The 22,327-nt window shown below is 41.5% G+C and overlaps 1 protein-coding gene across 2 annotated transcripts; it reads right to left on the minus strand.

The window, feature by feature from the left end:
• Positions 1-1,124: 1,124 nt before the first annotated feature.
• On the minus strand, positions 1,125-15,967 carry SYT13 (synaptotagmin 13). 2 transcript variants are annotated; one of them, XM_090140846.1, is made up of 6 exons: positions 15,501-15,967; positions 10,572-10,794; positions 8,112-8,246; positions 7,704-8,014; positions 4,149-4,278; positions 1,125-3,873 (listed from the first exon to the last, which is right to left on the minus strand). In XM_090140846.1, the coding sequence occupies exons 1-6, from the start codon at positions 15,681-15,683 to the stop codon at positions 3,569-3,571; spliced, it is 1,287 nt and encodes a 428-aa protein (XP_089996972.1). In that variant the 5' UTR covers positions 15,684-15,967; the 3' UTR covers positions 1,125-3,568. The 2 variants fall into 2 exon arrangements, with proteins under 2 accessions (XP_089996972.1, XP_031449091.1); XM_031593231.2 differs by having other exon boundaries at positions 8,112-8,252.
• Between the last annotated feature and the right edge of the window lie 6,360 nt (positions 15,968-22,327).

The raw sequence follows: 22,327 nt of genomic DNA on the forward strand, positions 1-22,327 counted from the left end.
ACATTTGTTTCCCGTTTCAATTGCATACAGCAAAGGAAGGAAGAACACCAATGTTTAACTCTGATGACACCATTTTTTGCCTTAAGACTCTTCTGTGGTTAAGTGCCTACATATATCTTTCTCTGCTATAAAAGAGGACATCATTTTTTTCATAGGAAAATCAGATTTCAAGGGGCTATTTCTTAGGTTCTGTAGGATTGCTATCTAATTACAGGGTGTGCCAAAATCACCAGGGGCAGAGGCAGATAATGCTGTTTACAATCAGTCACCAAGATGTTATAAAAGGTTCATTAAAATAAGCAGGAGGCAGAACTAGAGAAGTCTCTTGGCAGCAAGACAAATATTTGGCCCTTCAGGCTCTTCATTGCCAGCCAAATAGCATCATACCATGAAGTTGTTCTTCTTATCATTATACTAAAAGGAAGGAAGAATTGCATTGATGCCAGGAACTATAGGAAGAACAGGCCAACGTGACAATGAATTTTGCACTTAAATGGAAATGATTATTCCAAACCTATAGGCATATCTACAGACAACAGAACACAGAAACTATTAAGAATTCACTATCAACCATTTTTCTGCTACATTTAGTTTAATCAAGCATCCTACGGCTCTTTCTTAATAAAACAAAAATCCATAGAACAAAACAAGAAGTCAATTTTTTTTTCTAATTAAATCTCCCCTAGCCAGTGGAGCAGTATCAGAGATTAAACTGTTAGGTATAAGATTCGGTGGCTTTTTTTGTTGTTTTTTTGTTTGTTTGTTTGGTCAAAGCTGTTTTTATCTCTTTCTTCAAAGTGACCATGCTACTCGCTGCTACACCACCTACAATGAGAGTAGCAATGTAAAGATAGCATTCTTCACTGCTCATTGACCTTGTTGATCTGTTCAGAGTCACAGCATCTCTGAGAGTGGAAGGGACCTCTGGAGATCATCTTGTCCAGTCCCAGCTCTGTTCAAAATAGCATAAACTACAGCAGATTGTCCAACACCATGTCCAATCAGGTTTTGAGTGTCTCCAAGGACCAACCTCTCTTGGAAACTCAATCCACTGTTTAATAATCTTCATGTGAAAAAAAAAAAAAAAAAAAAAAAAGACAGAGAGATTTCTCTCTCTTTCTCTCTCTCTCTCTCTCTTTCTTTCTTTCTTTCTTTCTTTTTTTCTTTCTTTCTTTCTTTCTTTCAGTATTTTTCTCTCTCACGTTCACTTACAATTACATGTATTGTGATTTGTGCCCATTGCCACTTATGCTGTCACTGTACACTACTGAGAAGAGTCTGTTTTCATCTTCTTTTCTCCTTTTCCAGATCAGGTACTTACACACATTGTTAAGATTCCCCTCAAGCCTTCTCTTCTCCCAGATAGACGATGTCAGGTCTCAGCTTCTTCTCATACAAAAGATGCTTATCTCCTGTAATCATCTTCATGGCCCTTTGCTGCACTTGCTCCATTAAATCGAAATCTTTCTTGCCTTGGAAGCCAAGAGCAGGACACATCACTCTAGATCTGCCCTCACTAGTGCTGAGTAGCATCACCCCCACTGACCTGCTGGCAGTGGTTTTCATAATGCAGCCCAAGGCACTGTTGTACTTCTTTGATGCGAAAGCCCACTGCTGGTTTATGTTTGACTCGGTTTCTATCAGGGCCCCAAGTTCTTTACAAAGCTGCTTTCCAGATGGTTGGCCCCAGCCCTGTGGTTGTTCCTCTTCAGTTGCAAGACTCTACATTTCATTTTATTGAGTATTCTTGTCAGTCCATGTCTCCAGCCTGTTCACATTCGTCTGGAAAGCAGTGCAAGCACTTTGTGTATCAACCACTACCAAGAGGATACTCAGTTTTGTATCCTCTGCAAACTTGCTTAAGGTATACTCTGTCCCGTCATCCAGGCCAATAATGAAGATCTCAAACAGAGATGGCCCAAATACCAGCCACAGTCATTACTAGTTAGTGGCTTCTAGCTGAACTTCTCTCCTCTGTTCACAAACTTCTGTGCCATGTCACTTCAGCCAATTTTCAGAGACTGGTTCTGGTTGTTTCCCCTTTCAGGGTGGTAGGTTGTTTCCTACCACCCTTTACAGGGTGGTAGCCTTCACCTGACAACTAACTAGACTTGTTTGGCTAAATCAGCAAAATGGGATGTATTCTAGATAAAGCCCAGTGTCATATGTTTAATATTTTGAATTAAACAGAGGATCAAACTGACCCTGCAAAAAAATGAAGTTCTCAGAGTTTTTCAGTGCTACAAAACATAGGATTCTGTTTTCAGACTTCTGGATGTCTTGTCCCCGTGCAAGTCCCTCAAAGCTGTGTCTACTACTTGAAATAAAGCAGTATAACAAGCAGTGTGCTTATGAGATCATAACATCATTGCTGGCAATGCCAGCTTTTCAGTCCATCCAGACACTAAAAGAACAGTAAACAGCAACATTTAAGCCACGTCAGATCTTGAAAGTGCACACAAAAAAAAAGCTCTAGAGAGTATGTCTGGTCAGTGAATTCCTTCTGTCTGGAAGTGATGAAATACATGGCTGTTTGGAAGGGTTTTCTTCAAGTAATGCAGGTATGAGTATTGGGTGTGAAAGTTAACTTCAAACCAAAACCATCAATCAAATGTTAATGTATGAAATGATCTCACTTCTTTTGTATAGATGCTGCCTGGAATACAATTACTGTATTTGAAACTTTTTCAGATCAGAAATTCCTAAACAGAAAAGAATGTCAATAAGCAGAAGGATTTGGTCCAAGTTTTTGGAGGTAATGTCAGTAATAACCTGTTGTCCATGTTTAGGGTTTTCATGGGTGATGTAGAAAGATAGAAGAGATAGGTCATTTCTTAAAGGATTCTGAAACTTCCATGCTTTCAACAGTTTTCATGAACCCTAAAGGTAAGGTATCAAACACTCTAATAAACAAAAGTGAAGAAAAATATTTGACTTCTTGTTTGGCAGTGTTTGCTTCAAAGACTACACTGGGTGGTATTATAACTGTCTCTCTTCTTCCTCTATTCCTTCTCTACTTCTAGATATCCATCTAATGCGTGTTCATCTATGTTTCCACCTTGCTTCTCTTTCTCTTCCATACTACTGCTTTGGGTTAGAAGACAGCATTTATTTTTTGATCTTCATTTCTCACAATCTTATAAAGCATTATGAAAAACAGTGACTGGCAAAATGACTGCTGCGTGTTATGGAGCCAGTCCCCACCAGGGAACTTGGGTGAACGTGCCGGATGCCAAGGAGCAGCTCAGATTTCTGTGATCTCTCTGATCCCTTCAGCTTCTCTGCAGAAACTGGGAACTCTAGGAAATGACAGTGGGCAGGCTGACAAAAGTAATTCAAATCACCCTGACAGCCAAACCCTTTATTTGAGAGAACCACTTGATTGGGTGAGTGATTGTCCTCTAAGTACATTTTCCAAACAGTTTCCTTTGGCAATCAGAGCAGGTGGCCTGAGAAGAATGCTGTACTGGGCCACTTGGTGGGATGGGAAAGTGGAAGGTGAAATGCAGCTTATTTCCCCATGCTCAGAGGCTTGGTGGAAATCTGGTTGGCAGTAGTCATAGCGTGCCTACTTGTGGAGCTGATGCCACATGGCAATCTGCCTTCTGGGGTTCCTCAGCATTTCTTCCCAGTGGTTCCTCTCTGTGCCTGTGACGTGCAAACCCAGGCTGCACTTGCCGAGCACTTGGCTTTGCCCAGCACCATCCTGGCTCAGAATTTCCAGCTCCACACTAGAGGCACGTAGCAGCTCGTGAGGCACCTCAAACATGATCATCTCATTCCAGACAGGGTTGATCTTGTGCTTTGCACGTTTGGTCTGCTTCTTCTTCAGCTTCAAGGACTGATGCCTCAGGGTTACCTTGACGGAAACGTCTACAAAGAAATCAGAGAGGCTGTATTAATGAACATTTAATAAAATGAATGCCAGAGAACTTTAACTATTGACAACAAGCTGAGTAAGAGAATATGAGAAACATTGATTTGGGGGTTTTTAGCTTTCCCTTTTTAAAAATTGTTCAAACGTCTTCAGCTTTCTAAGTCAACTGTTTGGGTTTTTTTTTCTAGCAAATACCATATTTACCACTTTCTTTCTATATTTACTTCATAGCAGAAAGAATAATCTCAGTTTTTCTTGCTATTCCACTCACCATTTCCAAGTAGATCTTTCAGCTGTTTGGAATGGAGATTTTTAGCCTTAATAATCACCACGAGCAGGCGGTTTGCAGCTGGCAGATAGCTGATAGAGAGCAGAACTTCCCCATGGCCTGTAGATGGCTCCTGGAAATTGAGATGTATAAAGAGTTAATTTTGTATGCAATCTAGGTCTAACATTAGGAAAACTAAATAACACAAGGAGATGAATTTAAGGTCATAGGCTGATCAAACTGTCTCCCCGTCTCAGTACAGGAGACTTTTCCAGTTAAACTGGATCAGATCAAACCAGGCAGCATAGTCAAGTGACCTTGTTCACTCACAGGGACCAGAACACAATGATTACTCCTTTCTTTTGCTACTGGAAAGCAATTGAGGGAAATTTAGGTTAGACGTTAGGATGAAATTCTTTATTCAAAGTGTGGTGAGGCACTGGTACAGACTGTCCAGTGAAGCTGTGGATGCCCCTTTCCTGGAGATGGATGGGGCCCTGGGCAGCCTAAGCTGGTGGGTGACAGCATTGCCCATGGCAAGGGGTTGGAACTGAGTGGGCTTTGAGGTCCTTTCCAACTGAAGCCTTTCTATGATTCCATGAACTGCATCCTAACAGCTATTTGGAATATTTAATCAGAAGAGAATTTGGGGCTGAACTCTGTGTAAGTATTCCGTCATTTTGTGAGAGACTATCTAGCTGTCCTTGATTTATATCCCCTACTTCCATTACTGCTCTTTTTAATTCACTCATCACTTCTGTGAGGGGTCTCTGACCAGACGTGGTCCCAGGTCTCCACTGCTTAACTGTCAGGCTGGCTGGGAAAGAGTAGGTGATGCCTTGGCTTGTGCCACCCAGCTACCCTGGAGCTAGTATTGAACCTTCTTTGTCAACCTTATCTGGTGGTAGAAAAAACAACAGCCAACCTAAAACCCTCATCAGCTCAGCACAGTGCTCTACTCTTCATCTGTCCTGGCTTCCCTGCAGTCTGTGTACAGCTATCCCTGTTGCCCCAGTGTGATTAACCTCGGGGCAAATGCTCTGAAAAATCAAGCATTCACTTCACCGGGCCATATGTATTTTGGTTTGGGGTTCTTTGATTCCTTTCTTCCCATTAGCAATTGTCCTCATATCCTCCTGACCTTTGTTCCGCTCTCTCACTTGCTCTGTACAAATATCCTTGAAGGCAGAAAAAGAGGAAAATGACCTCTCGTCAGCTGAGCTTGCCTTGGAAAGCAGCACCTCTGCCATGTGAGGAAGGAAAGGAATTGCCCGCCGTGCTTGCAGAGCTGCAAGCCTATGGCGAGAGAGAGAGGGATGTAGTTACTCTCCATAAGTGCAAGATTGTGACAGAAATCTGTTTTAGTGTGAGGTTAATGACCCAGAAGAGACACAGAAGCCAATGTCAATTCAATGGACTCCCTTTGGACTCCTTAGTGTGATCTACAAGCTTTAGGACAGACGGCCTTCCTCTAGGCCATTTCTGTGCTCTCCACTTGCAGTTCTAAGTGAGCCATAAATATTTCAAATTAAGTTTTCACCGGGTTACTTCCAACAGGCAAGGACAAGCCCTCTGTATGCTTCCCGTGAGGTGACTGACTCTCCAGAAAGCACGGCTGTCATCACTGTCTGGTTTGAATGACTTATTTGTCGTGCACAACTCAGGTGGGAGGCCATTAGCAAGGAAGCCTGAAATTCAATCCCAGATCAGTCCGAGTAAATCTTCCTTCATGCACTCAGGTAGCAACAAAGGGCTTGTGTATGTTTCATTTAAATAAATCCTGCCCTAAATGCAAGTACATCTTAAGAAAGAAACACAAAAAGAGGCAGATTTAAATGGCTGTGTGTCCCTGACAAATACAAATATCACTTTAATACAAAACCATAGTTTTGGCAAGCTGTGAACTGCTTTTGTTTACATATCCACCCTGTTTCTCACAAAGTCTCACTCTGTAGCTCTTGGCTAGAAGCTGGTTGCTCTAGCTTCATGCATAGGCAAATGTTGTAAAGGCTGAGAGGCTGGGTGCTGCAGTGGGCTGTAAATGCACATACACCCACGTGCACATGTACTCACTGTGCACACACGACACATGTTGTACTCATGGCTTTTTGGCCTCTAATATGGAGTTATTGACCACCCTGTATCCACATGAAACCAAAACTGTAATGGTTGGTTTCTGCTGGAGATTTGCATGAAGAGTCTGAGCCAAAGGTTCTTTTCCTTCTCCCTCTTTCTGTGCACTGAGGATAAGAGGCATCAGGGGGTCAGTGGCGAGTTACTGTGCAGAGCATCATGAAATCACAAAAGGAAAGGTGCTATGCAAGCAACCACTATCATCACTGTCATTAGCAAAGCAGTGGGAGGGAAGGAAGACAAGATAAGGACATCAGTCTGCAATATCTGTGATTTGCATTGCTCACAGCACTCTGTGAATTCCTGAATACTAATTACATTACCTGGTTAGCTGCAAGCTCCCCTCTGAGCTCTTTCCCTTGTGTGGGAGAATTACCAAGAGGATAGGAATGAAACTTCTGCGGCTCACAGCTTTTCAAGGAAATGTCAGACTTTAAACAAAGCCCACTAACTTTGTTCCTGGATGGATGCTGTCAAAAATATCTGCTCTTTTTTGATCAGCTCTTCCTCACTGCCTCCCGCTCTGGTTCTGAATGAATGATTCAGGATCTGTATATAAGATATCTGTGCAAGGGTTGGCTCTCTCAGGTCCCAGATGACGCAAATTCAGCTTTCACTGCACATCCTCAGCTCAAACTGGGGCAGTACAGTTCAGTTAACCTTGCACTGTCAGCCTGGAGTAGAAATAAGTGCTGTCCTGTTTCTGTGTGAACCAAGAGTACTCAGTATGCCAGCACTCTGCCAGGTGTACATGAGTGTAAACCAACCATTGCTGTGAACTGGTTGCTAATTGAGTATTGTTTATAGAGTGGATATTACAGTAGACTGGGGAGGATGGAGGGCTCTATTTATCATGGTTTAGGGATTTATGTAATTATGACTTACATGAGAATAATTTCTTTTGGACCTCCATTTTTTTTTCAGCAGCAAAGATTGCCAGATCTTCTGCCCTTCTCTCAGCCAGAGGTTTTTCTTTGGTGTAGAGTAGGTTGCTATCAAGTGCCCTACCCACACCCAGCTCTGCAGAGGAGACACAACCTAGCAGCTGAACTTTTGCTACCACAGTCCCTGCATTGTTTACACACAGAAACGCACGTAACTTCCAGACATAGGCTTTCAATTGCAGATATCAGTGTCAGATTATCATGTAATTGAGGGAGGAGGAAAGGGAGTTTTGACACAGCTTAAATTCCAGGAGCTGTAGATGAAGGGGCTGGGCTGATGGGCTTTTGATTGTTTTCTGAAATGGTTAGGTCAATACAGAGTTCTACTACATCACCTTTGTGATCACACATTGCCTTTCCAAACTGGGGTGCAGATGCACGGAGCCACCCACCCATGGATGTGCAGCTGTATTGGAAGAGGGCTTCTCTTGTCCAGACAATAACTAGAGCCTCTGACTAGCGACAAAGACTGAGCCCATACCTTCTCTGGGGTCTTCAGCCTTTCCCACTGGGCCATCCCGAAGTCCTCCATGTTAGCAAGGGTCAGTTTGAGTTCCCCCACAATGCTGTGTCTGGAGAACTTGTCGCAGTTTCTCAAGGTGAGAGTCAGTGTCCCCTCTTGCATCTCCTCCTCAGTTAATGGAAACCTCAGGGCCTCCTCCCAGAGGGTGTGAAGCACCTTCTTCTTCAGCTCTGTCTGGGCTTCAGTCATGCCAGATTTGCTCACCAGTGTGCCCAATACATAGCAATGGCAGCCAGCATCTTGGTCACTACTCATTTTGCCATACATAGCTAGAAAGGAAAGATTGACTGTAAATACCTTTCAAAAAAGGATAGTCCTGAAGAAATCCAAGTAGAGAACCATCAGTAGCAGATTTCCGCCTCTTACCTTCCAGAAGGGCCACACACAGCTCAGCTTTTTGTTGATCATACGTGAGGGAATAGCGCAGTTCAGGGACCTGGTTACAGCTGGCTGCCCGCTCGGGCTTCAAGTGCTCCGTGACACACACATCCTTTACCACACCTGGAACTGAAGTAACCCCATTAGCTAGGAAGTCTTTTCCTTCCAGGATAGACAAATCCACCTTGTCTTAACTCTTCTAAACGGCTTACTATTCTTGCAATTTGTACACAGGAATATCACTTCTGTTCCTTTTCCCCTCATCGTATCTCCTTCTTGCTGCCTTCTCACACACATTCAATTCCTTCTTGGACAAGCTTCCTGCTCCCTCCACCACCACGTGTTCTAAGGTGGTTCACACATTTGCTCTTTCACCTTGTGCCAAAGCCAAGGTGCCTAAACTATTTGCTTGTTACTATATTGTTTTATATACATTTTTTACACGTTTGTGTAAAAAACCCTTGTGATTTTTTTTAAATGAGAATTTGAGTCTGCTTCAGAGTTTCCATGCAACTCTGCATTAATTCAGGCCTCTATAACCTTTTTAAAATTTATTTTAACACTACAGTCTTTGTCATGCAGAAAGCCAATGTGACATCTATTCCCATAGCACTTGACCATATTGAGAATAGTGAGCTTGGGAAGGTGTGAGGCAGTTTCTTCACGTATGATTTTGCAGCTGAGTACACATTCCATACTGAAATAAAGTAAGAAGCAAGACTAAAAGAGAAGCCACATCTTTCTATCATCAAAATCTCTTATCTGCAAGGTCAGTTCTTACTCATATAGAAAATAATAGAGGGATATGCACATTTCCTCCAAAAAATCTCAGCCACAGTTCCAATCAGTTCAGTGTGTCACCAAAAGGAGAATGCAACAAGTCTTGCTTTATTTCAGCAATATGAAATCAGGCGTAGCAGAAAGCAGACTTGTGCCACTAGCAGTGCAGAGGGGCTCTTACACCAACACACTTATGTAGAGCTTTAGCCTACATGCTGCCAACATCTTTTAGGCTCTACACCCTATGACTGTCTTCCTGACATCCAGGGATATGTCTCAGACAGTTTTTTCCTCTAATGCAACTGCTTTCTATGTGTAGCAGAAATGCTAAGTCAGGGCCTGAACCAGTGATTGAGCACCTGGTGGGAAGGCAGGGCCAACCCAGGGGAGCTCAGGTGCATGCAGTGTGCCTGAGTGACTGGAAGGGCTGGAGCCAGGATCCACCCCTTCCCAGACCTCATTTAAGTGTTGGCAGTGGAAGAATGGGTGTCTTCCTGGAGATCCCTGCCTACCTGAGGTCTTCTAAAGGTAAGCAGGCTTTCTTCTTTCATTTCTGTATCTGCAGGTGTTATGTTTGGGTTTGTTCCCTTTTGCTGCAGTCTAAGATTTTGCTATCCTTCTATTGTTGTTGTACTTTTCATCGCAGTATAGCATTACACCGTGGTACTCCTTAGTTTTCTGTGCTTGCAGGTTTTAGGTGGAGGGGCTTTAAGTAATTTACGTGACACCTGTCGTCCCTTAAGGACAAAAATACAGTCAGAGGCAACATAAATAGAAAGAGCTCAAAAAAAAAAGTCATGATAGATGGTGCTGTGTCTCTGGCAAATCATCAGGAAGGCTTCATTAATATGGCAACATAGTAACCATAAGAGTCAATTATGGTGTTAAAATGACAGCTATGGAGGTAAAAATCATTATGGAAGTAACCCAGCTATGCTGCCAGATATATATAATTAATATTACATTTTTCTCTTAGGCTCCAAGAGCCTTATGTTCTAGGCTTTAGCTAGCTACCTTTTAGACTGACTGAAAAACAAGAATGCTGTTTAGCAAAAAAAAAAAAAAAAAAAAAAAAAAAAAGTCTTGAGGTGTCAGCCTTTAGTTTCACTTTACTTTTTTTTCACATTACAACAAACCAAGACCATCTCATGGAACTGGTGGAATAAAGAAGCAGGGAAAATAAAGTAGAAACTTGAACTCATTCCACTGATGTCCCTGATATAGGCTGTTGCTGGACAGCTAGCAGTCTTTCTGGAGGAGCAGTACTGCCTAGTTTTGACCAGGTATTCCACCCATATTGTGGCAACAGCTCTTGGTAGAACTTCACACTGAATACATGCTTTTCAACATAAAACCTGCTTCTCAAGAGCTAGATTCTTCATCAACAAAGTGTTTAGATTAAAAAAAAAAAAATACAACCAATTGCAATTATGGATTTGTGGATTTGTAATCTAAATTTCCTGATGTACTCCTTGATTACTTAATATTAAACACGTGCATTTTAAAAAAGAGTTCACAATAGTCATGATAGGAGAGTGAAAAGCACTCAGTGTCTTCATTTCCATGTTTATTACTTTAACTACCATCACATAATGTTCAAAAGTATTGAAGTTCTACACCCTGGAAAGAAATCTTTAGTCTGATAGTCTGAAGACCAAATGTTCCTACCGTTTTGAGGGAGAATGAACAACTCTTCATTTACTTGTATCTTCATCCTGTTCTCCTCCAAAACAGCGCGTTTTACAGTGGCTGGTTCTTCTGTTGTCTTCAAGGAGTATTGTGTGTAGTTAACAACTTCAGGTGAAGTTACAACAGGTTTGGGGCCATAAATGTTAGGAAACTTCAGGAGAGCTCGAGGCTGGACTGGCTCTGCAGTTTTCTTAACATTGAACTGAAAATTTAAGACAGTATTTATTATTTTTTCTTTTGAATCTCTCTATGTCAAATGAGCTGATACAAAGGGAGATAAGATGGTGTCCCTGGTCATTCTTGCTGCCATTGTTTCTTGAGTTAGAGAAACCACTGCTTTCCTATATGTCAAAAGATTTTCTTGCCAAATCTGTCTATTAGGTGTATGTCTTTTTGATTAAGAGTTTACCATTACCTCTGATTTATACAACATTTCAAGTAGACTTGTAGAAAGCATTAGGAAGGCAAAGGCATGGGACACACATAGCGTGTATAGCAGTCATGTAAAAAGACGAAGGAGAAATGGTTGAGCAGACCAGCCCTGCAACAGCATGCCAAGAATAGTAGAGTCAGTGGTCTATCAGTCTCTGGGATTATCTGTTGTCTCTGAGGACCAGAGTTCTGTCTAATCCTTAGAAACACATTACTCCTTTATTATATGGGGACTGACGTTTTGTTTGAGTTTGTTCTTACGAATTTCTCTGCTGGTTGCTGAACGTGGTATCAACAGAAGAATTTGAAAAATGGTGTAATGCCCTGGCAGGCTGGGCAGAGGTTGACACAGAATTATATTCTCTCCCAACAACGAAAAATATTTTAGTGGAATGTAACAGTCATCTTTTCTTCATATCTCAAGAAAGAATCCCATATGCTCACAACTGAAGTAATTTCTTATTCATTTATATTTGGATTCATCAACAGGAAAGAACAAAAGCTGACTAGGAAATGAGGCTCAGCCTCTCATTAGATTTTGTTGATATTTCCAAAGTATGTAAAAGAAAAAGCGGAAGTAAGACTGCTATTTTGTTTGATTATTGTGCATTGGGATTCTCTCCAACCCCACTGCCTGCCAACCTATTCTATGTTCAGTGTAGAATGAAGGTGAGCCAAAAAGTATTCATAACTGTAATTAAAGTTTTTCATTAGTGTCATTGTTTCCTATTAATAAAGAATGTAGATGATGCCCTGAAGCATTTGTCTGTGTTGGGACTGTGTGGTCCCAGTTTGTGTGTCCTGAGGGAGATTAGCTATTCCTCAATAAGTAGAGCTGAAGAAAGAGTAGTCTTGGTCTCTAGATATCTCTAGTCAATATTCTGTGTTTGGGTATCATAGCACTGCAGTTACGTGGATTTGGCAGTGATAAAGAGCTAATTAGGTCATTCACTCCATCTTATCAAGGCAACTGGTGCACTGATGTTTAGGAAGTCACTATATAACAGCATTTTCTCTTATCTAATTTTAAGGACACTGAAACAGGAGTGAGTTGAAAAAGAACCACATCACTGTGTGCAGATACCCACCCAGCATTCAGCTGAGTTTAGGTATTATGTAAATCATATAGTGCTGGTTTATGATAGTAATGTAGTGAGATCCCTCTGTCAGAGATGTGAGTCTCATCAGTCCTAAAATACATAGGAAGTTTGAAGTAACTTATCAAAGTTTTCCATTCTTCAGATCTAAGACCGATCAACCAAAATATGTTAGAAACTACTAGACAATAGCTTGAAGAAACAGGATATCTTTGTTCTGCAAGGACTTTAAACACTCATACCGCATGTGCAACAGCTACTGCCTGTTCTTTCTCTCTTGACCCCGCTGTATGAGGCTGCTGTTCTAGCCATCACACCACAGCAGCAAGCCTGGGTGCTATGTGCATCTCATGTATGAAGCACTCTGGAATCCTTTGGGATGAAAAATACTGGACTAACTTCAGGTATTGTTAGTACAATCTTCTCCTTCTCTTGCTAAAAGGAAGTCAGGAAATCCATCAGCACACTGCAACTAAGAGCTCCACTGGGTCTAAATATTCTAGTCTGTCTGCTCAGTAGAATTAGAGATAAGAGACATATGTGAGCACAGTGGGACCTGTGCCCACCCCCTCTTCCAACTGCATCTGCCTCTGTTTATTATTTTTGCTGCCAGCTCTGTTCCCAAGTGCTGTCTGTAAGCTTCTTGCAGAGCTGTGCCCTATGGAAGTTCTCTTTGCAGCAGCAGTACCTTAAATACAGAAGAATTCAGATAGTTCTGCATAAAATGTGTGAAAGCAAAGAAACCAAAATAAGCTGGGAGGCTTCAGCTGACCCTTCTTTGTCTGGCAATATTGACATTCAGACAACACACCAGATTGTTGCCACTGCTGGATGTGTTTAGGCATTTTAACCTGCACCCTTTGCTGACATTTTGCACATCTACAGCAGTTATTAATTGTTCTGTGGATGTATCTTTGTGTTTGAACTCTTCCTTCTCAAGTATGCAGGGCATGTCCATGGGGAGCCTCTGTCTATAACAAATACAAGCATCAGTGTCATGGGAGACATGCCAAGTAAATAAAATACAGACTTGCTTCATCTTTCTATTGTCATTTCTGTTTATCAGAATCAGTGGCCCTGACAAGCTTCAGTAATTAAGTATGCCAAACACTGACTAGGATATACAGTGCTTTAATGCAGTTGGAAAAGAGTCCCAACAGGGCAATTCACATAGATGCAGAGGATGTAACTAAGGCACAAGCTCAGAACTCAATTTGAGATTTATTCCTTCAAGGAAAGAAGGCTAATTCCGCTTCAGTGAAAGCACGGGAGAATGCATGTGCCTGGCAACCAAACTGTTTAAATTGGAAAGAATTGTTAAAGATAGAGAATATGCAAACTATGAACATTTTGCTCTTTCTGTCACAGAATGTTCATTTGGCTGCAATAGTTTGTCCAGATTTCTCAAAGAAAAGAAGAAAAGGTCTATAATGCTAAAAACATCATGTCATTTGGATAAGAGTGATACACTGAGGATAGGTTGAATAATTTGATGTATTAATCAAACATTGAATGATGTTGTGGCAAGACCTGATGTAGAAATGTTGTGAGGACTATAACCCATGAAATGCTGGGTACCAGGGTCTTAATTGTATCTGGGGCCATGGTTGGACTTCCTGGTGACTTACTGGTATTTCACTCATGCAAGAAGGATGACACCTTGAAGGACAAGCTCCAGAGTTTATTAATGCTTTCCCAAAATATTTCACGAAAGGCTGTGTAAAATAAAATACCCAATCCAAAAATGAAGTTCAAGTAATGATTTGAGAGGTTTTTGAGATTTAAAAAAAAAAAGGCAACAACAACAGATCTTTTGTACGAAGAGATTAGGAAAAAAATGCTATGCAAAGTGATGACCGTCAAAGATCCACACTTCTCATTCACTTTAACAGCAAATTTCAAAAATCTCAATGTTATTGCACATCCTCTTATACAGAAGTTGTATGGGTTAGACAAGAAAGGAGATTGGTGGAGACTTGACAGACTATCAAAGAAAGCAGATAGCAGCTGAAATTCATCTTAGGAAAATGCAAGCCAATACTAGAAGGTGTTGACCACACTTGTGGAAGAATGGTCAGAATTAGCAGGAATCTCTGGAGAAGTCCTAAGCTTGGTGCAGGTGTTCATTCACTCATAGTCAGTGGAGCCTCCTCCCATCCTCCAGCAACTAGAAGCCATTGTGATGCTATTCTGCATCATATGTTACAATACAACTCATAGATATGGTCATCCTTCCTCAGAATAATCTGTAACAGGAGAATGGGTGAAGCTCTTTACTGAGAGCTGAAGAGCAGTGCCCAGAGAGAGACTGAATATATAATTATACATATTAAGAGAAGTTCAGCCAGGACTCCTGCTACTCTCTTTAGTACAAAAATAATAGGCAGTTCAGATCATTAAAAGGCAAATGAAGACTCTTATACAGTGGATCACCAGCCTTTGGACTCTGTGCCATAACATTTGGCTGGACAGCCAGGTGGAAGTGACGTGGGCTTAGGCACATATAAGCCTCAAGAGCAACAGCCAACAGGTAATACTTCCAGAGACTGATGGGTTGCTATAGCTCATGCTGACGACTGTAATCAACAAAAGAAATCAGTCAAACACTTCCCTTTGGAGAAGAGCTTCCCATTAATAAGTGTACTAGAAGGGTCCTATAATTCCCATTGCGCTCTCTTGCACTGGTGTCAGGAATGAATTAAGGGATATTCTGGTTTCTAAAAAGAAAGAAGACTCATGCAAGGATGCCTGATGTTACCAGTAACAGAGGAATCCACAGCATGCTGCGATTGTTCAGTCATCACAACACAGACTCTCACTAGCATTTTCATTATCGCTTCAGTGCCTGGTTTTAACTTCACAAATATTAATCCTCCCTGCTCCCCCCTGCCCCATTAGAGGGGCAGAGGGAGGAAGAGGGATGATTTTCACAGGAAACCAGCTGTTGAGAGGGAACTATCCTGCAGGAACCATAAGACACTGTGAACAGAGCTAGATAAATAGCTGTTACAGGAGATCCCAGCAGGAGTCTTGTCTTTATAATGCTGTGTGCCACCTGGTAAAGTCCAGTCTCCTGTCCTCAGGAAATGATTTCACAGACAGCTGAGCAGCCTTTTCAGACCTCCTCCCCTATTTTTACCATTAGCAGCCTTTTCTTTGGCAGTGTGGCAGCTGTCTGCTGCTCTGGTAATTCTGTGGGTCGCCCAGCTCTCATCTCTGTTCTCCTCAGTTTTCCTCCCATTAACATGATGTTACATCCTGAACACAGTAAGCAGATAAATAGGCAGCATAAACCACATGCTGAACAGCTTAATAGAAAAGTTGCATTCCCCCCCTCAGCATTTAAAGAAAAATCATAGAGTGAGAGATGGTGTCTTACTTGCTGGGCTGGTTGAAGCACACTGGGCTTAGTATTTTCCGTGTCCTCATCTTGGTCCTTTTCTGAGAGTCCTTTCCCAGGTTGCTTGCATTTGCAGAGGCAGGTGAGACCACAGAGGGCAAGGATGCTAGTTGCAGTCCCTAAGGTAGCCCCAAGGGCAATAATTGGGGCAGACAAAACCATTGTCCTGAGCTGCACAGGAACAAAAAGCAATGAAAACCTGTGACTCCTTTTCCTCCCTGGGAGAGCAGCTGTTTTACATTCACTCCGTTTTCTAGCCTGGCTTCATTCTCCTTGGAAGTCTGAAAACAATTCTTTTGTGCAGCAAAGAAAAGGGACCAATCTAGAGACAGAGATAAATCATCCCACCTTTGCTAGGCAACAAGGTTCCCTTTCTATCCTGATAATGATGTTTCTGCTCCAGGTCAGGTAGAGAAAGTAGTGCTTGTGGTGGCTGTAATATCCATATAGCTGCAAACAGGCAGTTTTCATTGAAGCCTGTTCTCCAGCTCCGCTGGGAAAAGTCTGATGTGTGATAGAGAGGAAAGACGTCAGCAGAAGGGGCTGGGCCTTGTTAGCTAGCTCACAGAAAGAGCATCCAAATATTTGATCAGCTCTCCAGCTGTCTTTCTGAGGGCTAGCCTGCTCATTTGCTCAAGAGGTTGAGGCTTTTCTATTTTAACATAAAGATAGTGGTTGTCAGAAGTGCTGGCCTGAGTCCCCTGGTTATGATATGCATAAGAACACTACAGTCAGAACAAAGCCTGCGTCAGGCAAAACTTCACCTTTCTTCAAAGGGTGGGGAATGGATGTTTGCAAGGGTTAAACACCCACACCTCCCTTTCTTCCCCTCAGAGTGCAGGTCTGCACCTTTCAGAGCTGCTTTCTCCAGCATTAGTGCAGATCAGCATTCCTGTTCAAAAAGACAGCAGAAAATCTTATCAAACAAGGCACACTGATGCATATGCTTTTTCCTCTGGAGAGAATGAGAGAGCAAACAGCATATGCTGAGTATTATTCACACTGCTTACTACACCAGTGTCAGGCAGTGAGCCAATGAGCACAGTGAAAGAATCCACTTGAATAGACCTGAAGGGCCACACAGTTCTCTCAGACTTCCTTTGACTCATTTATTTTTGCCTTCTTTCTCAGAATGCTCAAGTTGGAGGAGAGGAAAATCAATTTCATTTCTCAATGTGTTTCTTGTGGCACAAGTAACTGTTTCCTGGGGCACTTCACAAGGAGTACCCAGTGGCCTGAAGATGGTTGTAATTCTGGGTCAGTATGTAACTGGGCCAGAGTGAAACTAGTAAGCAAGGTGCCAAATGTTCCTTATATGGATCTGGAAAAAGTAGCCAGATCTATTTCTTTTGTCCTTCTATTTTGGAATAAAGCTTCTGTCCGTGGATTGGGAAGAAGAGTAAACTCTATATATACAACTGTTCAGAAAAATATATATATATTTCTGTAGCTCAAGTTTTTACATGTTTTTTTTAACTTTTTTTAGTTCTTTTACTCATTTATCATGACCACTCACCTTTGTTCAATTGCAGATGACATGTTCACCTCCCTCCCACAAAGCTTCCCTCACACATCCAACTCACATTTTAATTGGTAAAGACTTCTCCTTAACACTGCACATTCTATCATCTTGCTGCCTGCTCACTCAACAAGGTTGTCCAGATGCAAGCCTCGACCCCTTCTTTTCAACTCCCTTAGTTCCTTTCAAGAAGAGGATTGTGATCTCTTATCCAGACACAATTCCTTGATATACTTCTGAGCCCATGGAAACAGACTTTTCCAGCTCTACACACAGAAGGAAAATCTAGGGTGTTGTCTTCTGCATATACAAGAACATAAAGGTGACCAAACCAGGCTGGGTCACTGACATATCTCAGTAGTGAGAAGAACACCGCATTCAAACAGTTTAATAAACACTTTCTTCCTGTGGCTCAGGAGCTTTTAGTGCCTTGAACACATCCTCGTGCTTTACTGATCTGATCTTTATATGACTCAGGCAGAATTTTGCAACATTTTCTTACTTAGCAAATACACGCAGGTACTTCATTCATCCCATAGTTGAAGTGGTAACATTGTAATCAGAGTGCCAGGAGGCCTTACCTTGAAGTGGAAGGTAATTTTTGGATATTAGGAAAATTTTCTTCTCAGAAGGAGAGGTGATGTGTTGGAACAGGCTGCCCAGGGAGGTGGTGGAGTTGTCATCCTTGGAGGTGTTCAAGAAACATGTAGATGTGGCACTGAGGGACATGGTCTAAAGCAGTAACAGGCATGGGCTGATCGTTGGACTGGATAATCTTACTGGTCTTTCCAACCTTAATGATTCTATGCTACTATGGTTCTGTGAATTTGCCATGTTGTCAGGGTCTTTCATTCTTTCATCACTGCTGAAAGGAGATAGGAGAGGGGAGAATCTGAAAGAGAACAAAAAGGACAGGATGCAGTGTTTATAATGCCTTTGATTTCCTCCACTGAAGAGGTGCTTTTTAAGGGTGCTAATGGAATCTGAGACAGCTAAACCAGAGGTCCCTGACATTTGGAAATCATAAAGAAAGGAAGAAGACATTGTTAAGAGTAGAACACGCTGACAGAGATCTGGAGCGGAGAAGGCATTCAGCCCATCCATGAGATGCAATTTTCATGTGTTTGCTACAAGCTGTTCTGAGAATTGCATAAAAACTGCTTACAACAGGCTGTGGAAAGAAGGGCAGATAAAAATCTGTCTGCAAAAAGTAGCTTAATAATACATATCTCCAAGATGTTTTCTAGTGGCTCATACATGAAGATTAGGTTTTCATTGCCAGAAATGTCATACACTGTGAAATGTAAAATGTACAGAAGATACTGTATTTTAATAATAACAGCAATGCAGCAACCTTTTGCTGCTATTGCTAGGAAAGCAGAACAACTCCTGCTAAACAGAGGATATTAGCAGTATGTGAGCTTCTACAAGCAGCAGGCTAAAGACTGCAGAATTTTCTGGGTGTACTGATGCATATAACTGGTACAGATACATAATTCAGTTAGCTTTGGCACACCCAGTCACTGCGTCTATCTATAAAGGTTGCTTATTTTCAGCACATCCTGTTCTAAAAAAAAAAGTGGGCCATCAACATATTTCAAAGTCAGGTTTGCACTTGCTACTTGTTTCAATACCAAATAATACAGTCTCTCCTTTTTCTTTAAGGCAGTCATAAGCTAAAGGGAGGCCAGCATAACAACCTTCCTTACTGGACAGTCACATTTCAGTTGTGCAGAATCACATGGATTTGTTGTTTTTTTTTGGTCTGTCATATCTACCTTTGGTAATAGACTTACTAATGTGGAAAGATGAAAGCCTGTATTTGCAAGCTAAACATTACGGGCAGGTTCAGGCCTGAAAACACATTTTACAGTCTTTCTAATTATGTATTTTCTGGTACAGGAATACACATAAGAATGACAAAAGCATATACATGATTATAAGATGAACTCCAGCATATGACACATTTCAACTATTAAGATTTGCTTTGGCTAGATTTATTAATACCGCCAAAGAGATGTAAGACAAGGAAAAAGAAGTTCAAGCCTTGAACAATGGCCAGTTGTCTATCTTTATAGACAAAGAAAAACGTGGCTTTTATTAATAGAGACATCATTCCATTTTACCTCCTTTGGGCACGGAAGGAATGCAGTAGGAGTGGTGGGTCCCACCTTCTACCCTGAGCACTACAGAATTTCCACTCTTCTCTTTGCTAGCAGTTGTTGGAGTCCTGTCAGCTCTGGGATCGTGCTGTGGGATTGATAGTTTTGTTGTTGATTTTTACAACCTCGTATAATTTCCAGAACCAAGTGAGAGGTAAAATGCCTAAGGCCAACATCAGTGCTGCAGATCTGCTCAAGAGTCTGAGTTTCTGTGCTGAAATTACATTAGAAGAAAACACAACTGATTTCCTCCAGCTGAAAATAATGCTCACATCAGAGAGAAAACGAAGCTGAGTGTACCTCATCCACTTCAGTTGTTAAATGCCTCCTTAGCATGATTTTTCAGCTTCTGATACCTTAGATATGAATATTCTGTGATGATAGAATGTAAGATACTGGCCAATCTGTGGTGCATATAGTTTCTCCATTTCTTCTTTGAGATTTTCCACTGATATTTTGGGGTTTTCTGTCCATCAGCTGTGTGAAAGAGGCCTTCTGTGAATGAAGAATTATTAGTACAAATCACATGGAGAATTAGAAGGGCTTTTGTACTGCCTGGAGGTAGTTCATGCCTTACCACAAAAAAGCTTCTTAATGCAATTGCCAACAATTAAAACAAGGAGGTCAACAGTTTGCAGCTTTTATTCTATCAATAGAAGACACAAAATAAACTCCCAGGATCCTTCCCTATCACAAGGGGAAGCCTGCATCTGAATGAAAGATGATTGTTGCAGACATTTTTACCTGAGTCAACCCACTCTGTCAGGGCTGGTATTTGGCAGAAATACTCTGACTGATTCTTACTGAGGCATTTCACCAGGCAAAAGTGTGAGTTAACAGAAAAAATGGGAAAGAGAAATGCTCAAGCCAGTCAGATTAGCCTGAAGGTGTAAGCTCATGTTTTCTCTTGTATTGACTTGTTATGAGAATCTGCGATCCCGTGCTACAGAAATGGGCAGTTTGAATAGGATGATGGTCTAAAATAGCTTACTAGATAATAGCAAGTTGTTTGTGCCATCCAACCTTAGGCACTGTAATTCCCATTTGGTGGCAGAGGACCATATACAACTATGATGCCTTTCTTCAGAAAATGAAGCACAGCAAAAACAAAAGAGAAGGTAAAAGACTTATGCTTAAGATGTCTATATCCCCTCCTCAAGCTTCTGTATGCTGTGGCATCAGGTTATAAGAGCTTTAAGGAAGGGATTTTGTCTTCCTTCGAGTGTAAATACTTCACCAGATGGTGAAATATTATAGACAACTGAAAGAATCTTTTGCAGTCCCATTAGGAAAAAGCAGTTGTCTCAAAATTATTATAAGCAAAAAAAAAAGACATTTGTGAGAAGAATGTGGGCATTGCCTATCCATCACTGTCACTGAAGCAAACCTATACATACAAATCAAGTAAATGAAAGTATTAAGACAAGAACAAAGAATTATTTTCTGAACAGGAGATGCACAGTACTTAGCCTCAGGAAAAGTGAGCTTCAAGCTGTGGTGCTTCAGCTGGTGGAAATGGGTACAGGGTTCTAAGTGGCTTCCATCATCAGTATCCACTGTAAATCTGGCTGTGGTACAGCACTTGTATCCCCTGTGGCATCGTAAGTTTCATATTTGGGAAGCAGAGTTTCAAACCCTGCAATACTGTCTTAATTATAGAACTAAATGATACCAGATAGCCTGGCACATGCTCTCTGTACTCTAAGCTAATGAAACGAGAAAGTTCAAAAACAAAACTGTAGGAGCAAACATCACCAAGTAGCATGATCCATAGGAGATAAAAAGGAGGGACTCTGAGCAGAATTTGGAAGGGCGTGAAATACCCAAGTTTGACAGTGGTGGGACTGCTGTGGAGCAGCACTGCACCCCACTCTGTAGGACAGCACAAACTCACTGGGCAGTATGGAAGGAGATCACGAAAGAGGTATGTGGATGATAGAGGCCTGGAAGGCAGTGAATTAGATTGTGACTCAAGGTCATTGAAAAGGCTAAGGATTTGCTCAGTCAGAATCCATAAATCTTTTATAATAGTGGTCTTCCTCTGTCAAGCAAAGTGTTAATGAGATCTAATGGCCAGAAGCTAGTGGCAGACAAACTCAGGCTAGAAGCATGCTGCAGATTTTTAAAAGTGGGCATAAATTCTGTGAGAAATGTTTCCAAGGGATTGTAGAGGGCTCTCCATGCTGGGCAGTTTTGAAATCAGGGCTGATGGTGTGCAGCTTGCTTTTAAAGGATCTATTTTCATGCAATCAGAAGTTAATGGCCAGCTTGGATGGGGCCTGGGGCAACCTGATCTAGTGCCCAATTTAGTGGTTTGCAGCCCTGCCCACAGCAGGGGGTTGAAACTAGATGATCTTTGAAGTCCCTTCCAACACAGGTTGTTCTATGATTAAACTGAAGAAGATGAGTGGTACATGAGTAGTATAGAGGGTCAGATCAGAGGACCACAGTGAGTCCTTATGGATTACAACTTTAAAATCTGTCCATCTGCTTTATATATCCTGAACAAGAACCTTCCTGTTTACAGCCATCTTATTCCTGCATTAAAATAGACTCAAGCTGGCTGTTGTACCAGCTCCCTGAAAAAATAACTGAAATAATTGTGAGGAACTCTTTATCTTAACTAGGTTATCATTCTGTACTGTGGGAGCAATTCACATTGCTGAGCTGATCAGAGAATAAATTAGAAAATAAAAATGTTTTATATCAAGCATAGAGACCCCTGAAGTCAAGGATGTAGCCAACTCACTGTCATGAAAGCTTCTTAGCTTCTGATGTGTCCAAAGGGCACAAGCCACAAACCAGTGTGGCCTTCTCTGTTGTTCCACACTCAAATAGGGCCACTTGGGATGTTATAAGATTATTAACATGTGAGGCAGATTTAAAAAAAAAATAATGCTTTTTTTTTGCACCAAGGGGCCATATGCAGAGAGAAAGGCAGCTGTACATCAGGAAGTCATGTCACAGCACAAAGCCCAGCACTAAAACAAGGTCTGCACTTCACCAGGTGTACTGCTTTAGCACGAGATCTTAGCATCTTAGTAATGGTGGTCCTGAAAGAAAATGCTATCTCCAGCTTGGATTAAAGCTGTGTGAATAAAAGAAAACCAAATCACTGCCAGTGC

This window comes from Phasianus colchicus, chromosome 5, assembly GCF_987193195.1.
Source record: "Phasianus colchicus chromosome 5, bPhaCol1.hap1.1, whole genome shotgun sequence".
Taxonomy (NCBI): domain Eukaryota; kingdom Metazoa; phylum Chordata; class Aves; order Galliformes; family Phasianidae; genus Phasianus; species Phasianus colchicus.

What these genes read in the sequence shown, in the direction of transcription:
- SYT13 (XM_031593231.2), bottom strand. Translation starts at nt 15,683, where the DNA reads ATGGTTTTGTCTGCCCCAATTATTGCCCTTGGGGCTACCTTAGGGACT. An exon ending in TGCTTCAACCAGCCCAGCAA is followed by an intron (nt 10,795 to 15,500) that starts GTAAGACACCAT and finishes TTAAATTTTCAG; the next exon opens with TTCAATGTTAAGAAAACTGC. An exon ending in GAAAGATCTACTTGGAAATG is followed by an intron (nt 3,874 to 4,148) that starts GTGAGTGGAATA and finishes ATTTCTTTGTAG; the next exon opens with ACGTTTCCGTCAAGGTAACC.